This window comes from Sinohyriopsis cumingii, chromosome 1 (genome assembly GCF_028554795.1).
Source record: "Sinohyriopsis cumingii isolate HCF-2022 chromosome 1, ASM2855479v2, whole genome shotgun sequence".
Lineage (NCBI taxonomy): Eukaryota > Metazoa > Mollusca > Bivalvia > Unionida > Unionidae > Sinohyriopsis > Sinohyriopsis cumingii.
In genome coordinates, this window is record NC_142961.1 from 81,079,977 (window position 1) to 81,095,089 (window position 15,113).

General features: G+C 34.2%; 1 protein-coding gene across 2 annotated transcripts in view; it reads right to left on the reverse strand.

Moving 5' to 3' along the window:
- Positions 1 to 666: 666 nt before the first annotated feature.
- The window catches only part of LOC149807219 (nucleoporin NDC1-like), a 110,100-nt gene continuing 95,653 nt past the window's right edge, over positions 667 to 15,113 (reverse strand). For both annotated transcript variants that reach the window (XM_089963722.1, XM_089963715.1), the window contains exon 17: positions 667 to 11,909. In XM_089963722.1, coding sequence (XP_089819848.1) covers positions 11,846 to 11,909 — 64 coding nt within the window. In that variant the 3' untranslated portion in view covers positions 667 to 11,845. The remainder of the gene's footprint in view (positions 11,910 to 15,113) is intronic.

Here is a 15,113-nt window from a genome sequence, read left to right on the forward strand (position 1 = left end):
AAGGAGTTCACTATGACACTTTTTATGTTGTTTGACTTCTGTCAACTTGAAATCCACTACTGTTCAAAGCGTGAGCCAGCATTTGATAGAGTTCAGTATGATTCTGTGAGCCTGCCTGGGTGGAAGCTTGTCAAAAAGATCATGTTGGTGACCATGTGCATGTCCATCCATACTCCAAACCACCCTCATTGTTACTTTTGTTTCATTTTAATCTTATTTAAACATTCCACGCTCTTTCAATCTGGATGTAGTTCAGGGGTTGACTTGACATGCAGACCATGACCATCTTATCTTTGTTACTCAGTGATCATCTAGTCAACAGAAACTGCATATCAGTGTACTAACTTATAGCTCTTCTGCTGAGAATCTCGTCCTTAAGTGAGAAACAATGTTACTTAAGTATTACATTAATGTCATTGAAATGTTTACAAAATCTGTTCTAGAACTGGATCATTAATTTAAGAAAAGATGTGGAATCAAAAACACATTTCAAGACTCAGTTTGTATTTTGTGCTGATGAGGTTTTGAAAGTATCGGTCTATACCAACATTTGCTAATAGCTTTTGATTATAGTGTAAGTACTGTTGGATATTCTCAGCAAAACCAAATTACAAAGCATGAGTTTACAGTTCCCTTGCACTTGGGGCAATAAACACAATATCCATCAGTACAAGGACTAATTTATTAAAATACACATACATTTATTAAATAATAAATTATTTAACTTTCTTTTCATATATTTAAAGCAAGTACAAATGTTTCAAAGAAATCTAGTTTCTATAATTTTTAAGACAGATTCGTGCATATATATGTTGTTGTTGTTGTTGTTGTGGGGTTTAACGCCATTTTTCAGCACGATAGGCTATACATGGCGGCCAGTATTAATGGTGGAGGAAGAACCCGGAAAACCCCGGAAAGAACCACCGACCCACGAGAAGCTACTGGCAAGCTTTCTCACATGCCCACATTGGCTGAATCTTAGACTCGAACCGCCGCAGACATATATATATATGTTATGACATGACAATTTTACATACTGCTGCTGTGCAACACACCTGCTGTAACACCAAAGCAGGCAGCAACAAACCTACTGGGTCCAAAGTATGATTAACAGCACACAATACTCTAGGTATTCAAAAAATAAATCCAGTTCAAATGCAAAAAACACAGACCCTGAATAGGCCATCACATAATGTGCAGGCAAATCTGGGTTTATGTTACTGAGAAGATACAAGTCCCTTGTATTCACAGTATTTAGATCTTAACAAAAAAAAAAAAAAACACACAATAAACCTGTATACCAAACACACTTCAAACATTACTATTGCAGATTTCTACAAAATGTCTTATTTGAATCATAAAGCATCTAAACAAATGTCTCATTTGAGAATTAAAAGTTCAGAATGTTCATCAGACTTTTCTTCTTCTTGTGATGAATCAACTTCTTATGAATCAGATATTTTGGTCATGACAGCAAGCAATCAAAAAACAAAACTTCAAGGACAATACAAAAATCAGACAGCACAAAGAAAACTTCAGATAGGGTCACATATTCAAAAATTTGGTCTCAGGCAGCTCTTTGGTTTGAATTTGTTACAGAGCATATTTCTTTTAAGAATCTTGACGTAAACATTATGGCATGAAGAATTACAAATAATGCTTAACTCAAAAACACTGGTCCTGGAAAAGCATTATGGATTAAAACTTTTTCAGAAAAATTGTCCACTAAGCCAAGTGTAAGGGTTTACTGAAATTGTATGCAGCATGAGGTAGACATATTGAAATAGACCTCAAAACACAGGGAGATAACCCCTCAAAGATAGAAACTCTGATGTTAGTTAGTCATAGGCTAGAAAATTAAAATCTGGTTATTTATCAACGAGTGAACAAGTCTGATGGTGTTCTCATTTTAAAAGAAACAAATGTAGATTTGAAACATCCAATCATCAAAACCCAACCAAAATTCACATGAGAATGGCCAAGCACTTTGATGCTAGTTCTTGGAGGTGGGACAATCTTCTTCTGCCTGCATACTTCAAAATCACTTCTGACAAGTGCAACCCAAACTGAGGCATACATGTTTCACCTAAGGTTTGTTACTAAAATAAATTACTATTTTTTAAAATCAATAAATGATTTAGGGGAGGGGTGGGGGTCTGTGCTTTTGTACAACTTGGCCTGAGTGTGTGAATATTGTTTAATTTTCATACATTCCACATAAATTACCTTGTGTTGGTATATCTTATAGCAGTCTCATCCATTCAAGATGAATTCAGCAAGATGAGTAATCAACTGATGTTATCAGGTCATACCCCAAGTGGCTAACACAAGCTAAATGTTCAAAAAGTCAATAGCCTGAAGCATAAAAAAAATATTACAAGTGGCAAAAGCTTCTCAGATTACTGTTATGTTCCATTCTTACATCAGACCCTGTCTATCTTAACATACAAGACAAGGTAAGTAATTTCCAAGCACACCCTTTCTGACCCTTGCTTGTTGGCTACTATTCCCATCCAAGAAGGTACTCAGCCACAATTTATGGTTCATTTTACCTCATAGTTTTCTATTCATCAAGCCACTGTTGACTTTTCTGTTCACCAGACTAAGTTATAGGCCCTAAAATGTAAGCATTACTTTTTGCTTGCTCTGACAAAGTTACACTCGCCTACAATTTGTCAGTATGTAGATACATGTGACTTGAAGGCACATTCCTTCATTAATCTGAAAGCAGTGGTAGAGCAAAGGTAAGTTTGTAATTACCATTTACCTACATCAACTCTTGGAAATCTTGTTCCATGAAAGAATTACATATGTGTTTGCAAACATTCACTCAATTTTAAATCCACCAGAACATAATTGACCACCTTCTCCATTAAAAGTGCTTTCATGTCTCATAATTTCAGGGGCTTGAAAGTTATTACTTAAATTTTCTAGAAATTAAACTAAATTATTTACTTAACTTTTTTCTAAATCAAAATGGTTTGTATTGCAATCATTTTCATATGATATACTAACTTTCGCATATCTTTATATACTGGAAAAATTGCAGGTGAGCATAACTTTGTCAGGGCGAGTAAAATTAGCACCATGTTTAAATATCGGGGCAAGAAACTTCCAATTATCCCTCAAATCCCAGGAAACGTTCAAGATACTGATCAAATTAAACTTATTCCATGCAGGAAATGCAATCAAATTTGTAAAATATATTCAATTATAGATCATGTCAAGCCTCAGCACAAGCAGTGACCTAGTGATATTCTGAATGAAGTTAAAAATTGTTGTTGCAACTCAGAAATATAGTGATTTAATTATTCTTTGATTGCCAAATCAGGTTTATACATCTTTGAATCCTGCAGAATACCAGCTAAGACCAGCATCAATGTAGATCTTTTTAAAGTTCATGCTCCCAAATTATTTCAATAAAGAAATTTTTTAATCTTTTGCATTTTCTATAAGTTACAATGGTGTTTGTTGTTGTTGTTGTTGTAGGGTTTAACACCATTTTTCAGCACACGATAGGCTATACATGGCGGCCAGTATTAATGGTGGAGGAAGAACCCCCAAAAACCCCGGAAAGAACCACCGACCCACGAGAAGCTACTGGCAAGCTTTCTCACATACCAACATTAGCCGAATCTGAGACTCGAACCCACGCAGACAGAGGTGAGATGGCAGTGATCCATAACGGAGAGCGCTTTAGACCACTCGGGGCCCCCAATGGTGTTTGTAAAAAAAAAGAGTTGTGGATTGTAAAATTTGTTCTGAATCATAAGGAGCAAGGTAATAACCATATTTACTGACCAAGATCTGAAAAATGAATCCCTTTCAGGACGATCTATTTTTCTGCTCAAGTCATTTTATGTCTTTTTACTATAAAATTTTCTATCAATAAAAATGTTGACAAATATCATTTTCTTGGGAGTGAAAATAAATTAATGTATTCTTCTGTCACTGTTTCAGTAAACATCACCAAAGTAAAAGTCAGAAATTACTAGCATTTTAAATGTAATCTAAACCAAGCTTACGGACAAATTTAAATTAATCCTCATGATGCATCTCTACTTGGGTTTCAATGGAAATATATATATTATCATTTAAGGTCTTAAAAATATGTAAGAAAGTGAAACCAACTGAATAAGGTAAAATAACAAGAAGTTTACTTCCCAAAATACAAAATGAAAATTCAATAACACAATATTGTGAATTAAATCCCAAATAATCTTAAATGTCCTATTACAGGTCCAAAAATATAGAATGCTCCAAATGAATTCCAATAGTTTTGATGTAATCTAAATTATCTTTGAACGAGTTCACAAAAATCCAAAGCAATGTATTAATTCAAATGTCAATAAGCACTTTAGTAATTCCTATGAATATTTTAAATAGATAATTAATTACTCTCGAATTAGATCTGATTTCAACAACACAACTGTTAGCTCTGATCACAAACAGATTCCCAGATCCTGATCTAAAACAGGATTGACTTATTTATCAAATTTCCATTTATACATTTTGACTTTACCTATGTCAAAATGTGAAGCAATCCAAAGGAAAAACAGTCTAATTGTAAAATAAAACTGGTTTTTAACTGAAATACTACATAAACATTGTTTACGCCTGACCATAGTCTAAAGTACAACTTACAATCATGGACAGAAGTTAAGCACACACACTATACACACACATGCATATATATATGCACACACAAAGATTTATCTTTGGGCTTTAGATCAGCCATTTACATTTGTCAGCCTTACTAATTCTACAGGGTACAAGAACTTCAGTTGTCAATTATTTAGATGTTTTGAGGGGCTGTCATTCCTTCAGTAGCTAATAAATCCTCTCAGGAACTCAATATTAGTTTTTACAAAGCTGTGGTATAGAAGAAACTATGGATAAAGTCTGCATGGCTTCTGTTAAAAAATGGTTTCTGCAGGCATCTTGATCAATACAGAATCTGAACATTAAAAATTGCTTCTGAAAGACTACATGAAATTCACTGCTTACTAAACTTGCATTTAATTATGGAAGTAGCTATTGTATAAGAATTACATACTAATTGGGAATCTAATATATGTGTCATGTCGTATCATTTTGGCGCTTGTGAACAGAAATGCTATTTCATTTTGATCAAATAGTTCTTGTGACTCAAGTTCAGATCATTTTAAACAAAAATCTGTTGTTTTTATGGGTTTATAGCCATTTTACAGCACAATATAGGCTAAACATTGTGGCCAGTATAACAGGTTAGGGAAGAAAACAGGAAAAAAACCTGTATAAACCACAAACCCACTGGAAGCTACTGGCAAGCTTACTTATGTATCCACATTGGCCGAGCCCAAGACTCAAACCATTTGGACAGAATTGAGATGGCAGTGATCAGTAATGGTGAGTGCTTTAGACCACTCAGCCACCAGGGGCCCCTCATAAATCAGTTGCCTTTATTCATTACCAACACACCAGAGGAGAAAATTCTGTGAAAGGGGCCATCCATATATAACATCACACAATTTTAGTGAGTTTTTATCTTTACCTTGCTTATCACATTTCGTCACAAAAACTCAGAATCCTCATATACAACATGACAAGCTTTGACCCTACCCAAATAAAAATGTTGCAAAGTAAAATTGGTTTGACATCACTTTGTATAGAAAAATACAGCAATACAATGCTGTATCCCGAATTATTTAATACTTTTAAAAAATATCTTGATCCATGCAGGTTTAGTCCTCTGGAAACCTAAAGAGAAAAATTATGGATAGGAAAAAAGACTTAAAATGCATGGGATACAGATATACTAATCTCATCTTATGAATTCATTTCTCAACGTTCTCTTCCTTCCATCGTGATACTGCGATGCTATGTAGTTTACATTTTCTCTGGTAGATGGCACTTTTGTTGCTTTATGATGTCATATTTTTACAAAACCCACTTACCTCCAAATTCACACAAATCAGCCCCCCACCCCCCTCGGTGAGTGATGTCATATATGGATGGCCCCTCAACCAATTTTCTGGTGTCAACCAAAAATGCGCCCCATATATAACTGGCAGGAGTAATGTCACAAGTCTGACCGGTGGGGGGGCCCCGAGTGGCCGAGTGGTCTAAAGCGCTCGCCGTTACGGATCACTGCCATCTCACCTCTGTCTGCGTGAGTTCGAGTCCAGCCTCGGCTAACGTTGGTACGTGAGAAAGCCTGCCAGTAGCTTCTCGTGGGTCGGTGGTTCTTCCCTGGGTTTTCCAGGGTTCTTCCTCCACCAATTATACTGGCCGCCATGTATAGCCTATCTTGTGCTGAAAATGGCGTTAAGCCCTACAACAACAACAACAACTGACCGGTGCCCCATGACAATGCACAAAATGTGATTGTGTTCAAATAATTCCTGATGTATAATCACATTACATGCATCAGCAACCATTGGATACCATGTTCAACTATCATTTGGCAGAATATGGTGTGTTTTGGGGGATGTCTTCGAGCCTTTGGAAATCACTAAGTACTAAAATGTGTTTTAAATATAAATATTTGTATTACTATCACATCTCGCTGGGTGGACACAAGCTATGTTATTCACAAAAATGGAGTCAACATAAAGCAATATCACACGATTATCCATTAGTGATGGGCTGATTTAACATTAGATTAACAAAATAATTCCTGATGTACAATCACGTTCCATGCATCTACAACCATTAGATCCCATATTCTACTGTCATTCAGCATAATACTGCATTGAGGTACATTTTCAGCCTTTTGAAAATCACTAAGTATCAAAATGTCTTTTTACATAAATGTTTGTATTACTATCTCATTTCATAAAAATGAAGTCAATATAATACAACATCAAATGATTATCCATCAGCAATTTGGTCATTTAACGTTAGATTAACAAATAATTCCTGGAGTACAAGCACATTACATGAATCTGCAACCATTAGATCAGAGTGATGGGGGTAGTTTAACGTTAGATTAACACCAATATGCTTGTGCTTGTATTATCTTACAAGTCAGTTAGGTGATAACGGCATGATTTACAAGAAACCCAATAAACTGATGCCAAACCAATGCAAGGGGCAGAAGGCAGAGAAAGTTTCAAGCTCAGCTGGGGACAGGATATGAGAGTGTGTGTGACAACCACCCTAAAAGTCTTAAGAACTGCAAGCATGGCTCCAAAGGCTGATGACTGCTTAATAAAAATTTATTTCATTTTTCATTTTATTGTAGAAATTGTAATATATAAGTTTATTATACAGATGAGTGTTTAATATAATTGCAATGGCAGTAGCTGGTAAAGGAAAGTTATATAATATTTGCAATGGTCATAATGTTACCACATGATCAAAATGAATTTTTTTCCTGTATGAACTGTGGGGAGAACTACTTTTCTAAGAATACTCACTTCTATAAATAGAGTCAAGTGAACAGCAGAAGATAAACACTGCCAGTGAAGGCAGACATGAAGTAAGCATTAATGGAATAGAACATTCTTGCAATTAAAAAAAAATAAAGCAACTGATATTTCTCATCTTTTATGATTAAAATCGTTCTTTCTTTGTCGAAATTTGTGAAAAATATGGATAAAAATGTTTGAAGTGCACTAGGTCAAGGTCACAAGTTTATGGTATTATAGCTATCAAATGCTGACACTGAAATGTCAGAATTTGGAGATTTTTCACTAACTCTGCCTTAGATAGATTTCATGCACAAAGATATCGATAATTTTGACCCATCCACATCTGATGAGCCTTTTGAAGTGAAAGATGTATCACAAACTGAGTTATCATTTAGTTTGAATGAACCAACACCAGTCCAGTTTCCAGCTGATCATCAGGATGACCACAAACAAAACGCTTCAAATCACTTAATGAGGAAGATTTCTTAAACATATCTGAACAGCGGTAGTCAAAATCTACCAAGAAAAACACTCAATGGGGCTACAACACTTTCACAGGTAGATTTATCCATTCATTCAATAATCATAATAAATGAAATATAATAATAACAATAAACAGTATACTGGACAGTTTATTAATGTAAGCTTAATACTGCTTGAGACTTCATTTGCTCTTATTTATCATTTTCCTAAATCATATATTATGAAAAGGCAATATGTTGTTTATTTGTGTGCAAAAATTAAAGAAAAAAATTTTTAAATCAATAATGCCATTTTATATAAATATTTGACTTGTTCTGCAGTGAATAAAATATAGTCTATCTTTAAATTAATATTTGTGACAGCTTAAAAATGTAACACATCTGTTATATAAATAAATTTTATGCATGGATGATTCTCCCCAAATTTTATGCATGGATGATTCTCCCCAAATTTTATGCATGGATGATTCTTCCCAAACATCTAAATATTCAAATGTTAACAAATAGTTACTACCAAGCTGAAAAACATGAATTTCAGCATGGTGAAAAGAGAAGAATATAGAGGTAGATCTGAAGTCAGCCGAGTCTGCACATTTGGCCCAATGTTAGACATATTTTATGCCGAAGCAGCCCCCATGGTCACTGCAACACGAAAGAGGATGCCCTCTGAAGCCTAAGCTGAGGAATAACATAAAAACATATTTTTTATATTAAATTTCATTAGCTATTCAATATTAGATTCATGAAACTTCTCTCCATATCTTGAATTGTAAAACTTATTCAGTATGAACAATTTTGGCACCTACATTTGATGTACTTTTGCAGAAATGGTTGAAAAATTTGTGGGGTTTGAACTTAAAGAAAACACTGCACTGGGCCAGATTCAGACTGATGAAGTTACAGATGACATGATGACTCGAAAAACCCTAAATTAAATTTTTAAGCAGAACCTGTCCTCTAAATAGAAATTCAAAATAAAAAAATGAGAATGGCAAAGACTAGTGGCTGCTTAATTCATTATTTCATTTATCATTTGGTTGTAGTGACCATAATATGTAGGTTTATGACAGACGAATGTTTAACAGGATTTACTTACTTGATCTTTTCAAGGTTAAATTAAACCACAAATTTATTATATATAATTACATATCTAAATTTCATTACCTATGCAATATTAAATTGATGAATACTCTCTCCAAATTTTGAATTGTTAATAGTAAAAATTGTTGGTGCCAACATTAAATATATTTCGAGTGTTGCACTGTTGGTTGAAGAATTTGTGGGCTATGATGTGAGAACAAAATCACTGCTTTGGACCAGATTGAAGATGATAAGATTGCAGCTGACCTTGTTACATTTACTTGCAAAGTGTGCCTTGCTGAATTTTGTACTGGAACTTGCCCTCTAGATGGAAACATTCCTAATTGCATTCATTGAAGGTCCTTGTATATCTTACTCCAGTGCAACATATTGACAAGACAAGACGTCCACATGTATAACAATCTGATGATAATCTATCATACTTAATCATACTGCAATTTAATAATTCCTGGATACTTCTGTTGAATCCCAGTTGAATGCTTCCCTATTTAAAAAGATATACAGATAATCTTGTTAGTCCAGTTCCAGTTCCTCCATGTAAAGAACAAAAGTTAAAAGTATCTGTCAGTTATGAAGAGAAGAATTTTGAGGAATAATGAATAAAGAGATATAATGGCATGGTCACTGTGGAAAGCTAAACAGCCCCTTACCGACACACCCCACCCCAGCCAGTGGATGAATCTTCATGAAAATAAATATAAATTTTGTTTTTGGAGTTTTTGCTGCAAATTTGTATTTGTATTGGGAGATAATGAAGTACAAATATTATTGTTGCACTGATGGTTATATCACACTGACTAGCCATTACATCCAAGGTTTCACATGAAAAGCATGCAAAATGCTCATCTAATACCTATACTCACCAATGTATAGTTAATGATATTAAAAGTCTGCCACTGAATAAATATATTTATTTCCATTTCCAACTGCACTGGTCACAAATGGGCTTCTAAGTAGTCTAGTATGTATATGGTATGGAAGGATCTGTATGGTCACAAGGTAAACACAAATACTTAACCCATGTTAATAATGCATAAAATGTTGGTCACAGGGACCTTTAGTTGTAAGGATGTAGCATTAATAAAGATGCATCCAATTATCAAGCTTCATGACACAAGATAAACAGCACCCAATAAGTGAACTTTAAGGAGACAATTTCAGAAAAGTCAATTAAGCATGAAACATAGCTCACAAACTTTTTTCCCCAAGTTGAATGTAGAACTTGCCAAAATGCATTCTCACCAAAAATTTCACGATTCTAGGTAGTATAGTATGCATATAGCATGGCAAAAACTTGTGTAGTCATAAGGATGTTGTATTAATAGAAATGCAAGTCATCAGCATCACAATTCTAATATGAACAGCACCCAAGAAATTTACAGCAGACAAAATCTAACAGTATGCATACAGGGGCACAAAAAACCTAGCATGAGCTAAATGATTAGACATGTACAAGATATATGGCCTCAAGTAGATTAGTTCTTATTTGTAACAAACTGAGTCACCCTCTGAAAATAAAGTGATTAATGTGGTTATGAGTGAAATTACAAGCTGTAGACAAAAAAGCATACAATTAAGTCAGAGTGACTTTCTTTGCTTATAAGGGTGTAGTACTAACAGAGGCATCTAATAAAATTTAATGAGTCTAATAAAAACAGTACCAAAGAAATGAACTTAAAACACACAACTTAGCTCAATAAGTATGAAATACGGGTCACAGAGACCTGCCTAGGTGTAAGGCAAAACCTGATACAACAGATGGCTAATGATGCTATTCAAGACAAAACACTAAACAGATGTTAACACTTAGTAAATGTCATCCAATGATTAATGCACTTGCAATTCACAGTGCTTTTCCAAACATCAGTGCCTTAGGATGTCTTCAAGTATTCGTCTATTGCCATAGTGCCAGGAAATGGATTTTCTACCCACTTTGTTATCCATAATCCAACCAAACAGAACTTCAGGGCTAGACTTGAAAACCTGCCAGCAGCTCTTTTCTGCATTCCATAATATTAAGAAGTTGTTTCTGTCAATACAGTTCATTTTAACATATACACAACAAAAACATCTCTGTCTCAACCCCAAAGCCAAGTTTTAGACAAAGTACACATGCTCCATGAGGAATCCTACCCTAGAAATGGGAGAAAACCCATGATTGCTGTGGCCAGTACACAAACATTATTCAAATGATGTTAATTCCATTTGATAATTTTGGTTTATCTGGGTAAAAATGAATCTGAAGCCTATTTTACAATCACTGCATTTAAAAAAAAACAATAAATAATACTGTTCATAAATGAAACATCAACAAATTAAATAATGTTTACTCTCAAATGGTACAAAAAAAGTTCTCCATGAAGACTGAAACATTTGAAGATGAAAACATCTCAGGTTAGGATACCTGGTTGCAAATATTTATAAAATTGGTAACCATGTAAACAAAAGTGCATTATATTTTTTTAATCAAATATGATATACGTGTGGTAGAAATACTGTCAGCTGAGGGCCTGCAAGGTACAGACAGGAAAATTACACTGACTTTCAATTAAATGACACTGTTTTTGTAAGTGTATACCATGTACATCTTTAGAACTTTTGTAAGTGTTGCAGCCATAATCTTACCCTTTTATATGGTCCTTATCTTTTGCATCTAACAAAAGAACCTACAACTGAAATAAAACTGCTTGTAGCTACTAAAAGCAATGAGAAAATTATGTCCATATATTGTAACATTACAGTATTCGTTTAACGTCCTTATCACTCTTTGTAGTCCATATATTGTAAAACTACAGTAATCATTGAATGTCCTGATCACTCTTTGTAGTCTATATATTGTAACACTACAGTAATCGTTGAATGTCCTGATCACTCTTTGTAGTCCATAAAACATTTTATCTTCTTTTCTACATCAGCAGGCAATCTCAAGTCTCTGAAAGATAAAGATGAGACTATTAAAGACAGATCTAATGAGATATCAAAGTACAACTTGTGATCAATGGGGTCAAAATATATACACTAAATTATAGGCATGGGCATAAGTTAGCATGGTAGATTCAAGTTTCATGACTGTATATACAGTGTCAGAGAAACTACTATGCTAAATGCAACAAGAGCACTGCCAACAGCACATTATACACTTGTCCCATATTTAATAGTCCTATATGAAGGCACTAGTAGGGCATGGTTGACTCTGGAGATTACTACCAGTAACCTATGGTTTTATATAACTTCAACCATTGGTCAATGTAAAAGGTATACAAGGTGTCCATGTATATGGTGACAATTAACTTAAATGTGCAGAAGCCATTTGTTTCTTATCAGACTTGCAGTGACCGTCAAACAAAAGAATCTATAGGTTTCTTTATACACTAAGTGCAAGCCATGCATGATGTTTAGACAAGGAACTTACTCCAGATCAAAGACTATTCTTCAAAACCAATTTTTCTATCTAACCAGACCTTTGACCTTTTGATCCCGATATAAATGGGGATCATCAATACCTTATGTGCAAGCCTTCTACAAACTTTGCTCAAAATATAAAGTAAAGAACTAAAGTTATTATGCAGAAATCCTTTTTCTTATTTTAGTTACAATGAACTTGACCTTGCAGATTTAAAGTTTGGTTCAGGTATGTGCCAAAGAAGAAATTTTACTGTCTTGAAACTATTTCAGTCACTGTGACCAATAGGCTTCATCCTTACCCAAAGTATGTGATGCAGAACTAATGTCATTGCATATAAACCATTTTTTCCCCCAATAAGTTATCATGACCATGACATTTGCCTTTTGACCCCAAATTCAAAAGGCTTATACCTCATCCCAAGTACAAGTATAACACAAAGTTTGGTAATTGTAGACAATGAAGAACTCAAGTAGTTCTGCAGAAACAACTTTTCTTTTTTCAGTCATACTAACCATGACCTTTTGACTAAAAAATCAACATGATTCTTCTTCATCCCAAGTGCAAGCTATCCATAAAATTTGGAAACTGTAGATGGTGGACTATTTAGGTTGTTGCACAGAAACCATTTTTCATTTTTTGTCAAAGTTATCCATAAAGTTTGGTAGCTGTTGTTGGTGTATAACTTGAGTTATTGTGCAAAACCATTTTTCTTCTTTTAGTGAGTAACCATGAACTTTGACCTTTTGAACCCCAAATTACGATGCTTCTTCTATACTGCATATATGTTTGGTACAGGTATGCAGAGCAGAACAAATGTTATTCACTGGAAACAGTTTTACAAGTTCAGGCACTGTGACCTTGACTTAACATTTGAACATAAAATCAAGAGACTTCACCCATGCCCTCAGTAGAAGTCATCCATAAAGTTTAGTAACTTTAGATGAGGGATTATTTTTAGTCAATGTCCAGAAATCATTTTTCATCTTTCAGTCAGTGACCTTCACCTTTTGATCCTAAAACTGACAGTTTTTCCTTATCCAAAGTGAAAACTGTCCAAATTATTTGGTAACTCAACATGGTATACAACCAGAGTTTTTGTGCACATACATTCTCCTTCTTTCAGTCACAGTGACCATAAATTTTAATCTATGGATGCCCAAATCAGAAGTCTTCTTTACCTAATTGCAATCTTACCACAAATATTTGGTTTGGGTATGTAATGTAGAACAAATGTACTTGTGTGGAAACTAGGTTTCTTCTTTCAGTCAGTGACACTGTTTACATTTTGAGTCCAAAATCAACAGGCTTCTTCCTTATCTCAAGCGCACAACATCCACCAAGTTTGGTAAATGTAGATGGTGGACATCTCAAACTACCATGCAAAAAACATTTTTCTTGTTTCAATAATGGTGACCTTGACCTTTGACCCAACACTGATAGGCTTCTGCTTTACCCCAAGTGTAAACCATGGACACAGTTTGGTCTCTGTCTGTAATGTACAAACAACGTTTTAGTGCAGAAACACATTTTTTATTTCCAGCTGACAATGACCTGACATTAAAATTGATAGGCTTCATTGTTGCCCAATGCAAGCTATTTACAAAGTTTGGTAATGGAAGATAGTGAAAAGAAGAACCAGAGTTATTTTAAGGAAATGAACTAGGGAACAAATGGATTGATTTATATACATGTAAGCATTTCTCTCAATGATCACTGTAAATCAAAGGACCTAGATAATTTCAACAGAATGTACATCAACTGAAATTACGACAAGAATTTTGGCTTTTATATGTCTAAATCATCAGGTATCAATCTTTCCAATCATATTAAAATAATACATACCTGTGTCAATCATAGACAGCTATATCTGGATGAAGACAATAAATATTTACAGCAATTGATGTACTCCATTTTGCAAACCCTAAAAGTGTCCATAATCAAAGAAAGTAAGGGTCTTTTTTATTTCGCTGTAAAGTAATGATTCTGAACATGAGCTTGTAAGTGAAAACAATAAGGGAAACAAGCTTGGTTTGATGAACTAGCTTGTGTTGATAGGAATCTCTCCAGTATCAACATGGAAAGCTTGTGTGTATTCATTTTGACTACAATTCACAACTGCAATCACAGGATTCTAGGTTTAATTTAAATCACTATTCTACAGATCCCTTATTCTATCCCATCCTCCAACTTTTCAGACAATTAACACCATTTACTAATCAATCTAATTAAATTATTTTGGACACATCCTACCAGTACTTAGTATTCCTTTCAATCTTTGTTTCATTAAATGATGTGCATTTATGATATGGTACACTGTATGCCGGGTGCTACACTTTCAAATTTCATAATCAGTAACACTTTGTACTTGCTGAAATAAGTGTAAATCATTGAATCAAGTAACTTTGCTTGAAACATGTGGTGTTTTGACCCAATTCTACTTAACAGGGAAAGTACTTGCACTCAGTGATAAAGGATATTCTTGTTTGATATGGCTGTAGATGCCACTCTACTGAACACCATATCATGAAAAAGAGATGAAATCTATCTCCAAATTAAAAGCAAACAAACTACATCACTCATTTGGATTCAAGTCTTGCTGCTGCATATGAGCATATATTTTTATAAATGTATAACTTAAAATTTATCTGGATCATAGGTCTTGGTGAAATGATAATTTTTTTACGTAACTTTTTTGTACTTTAGAAAACATAATTTTGTCATGAATGATAA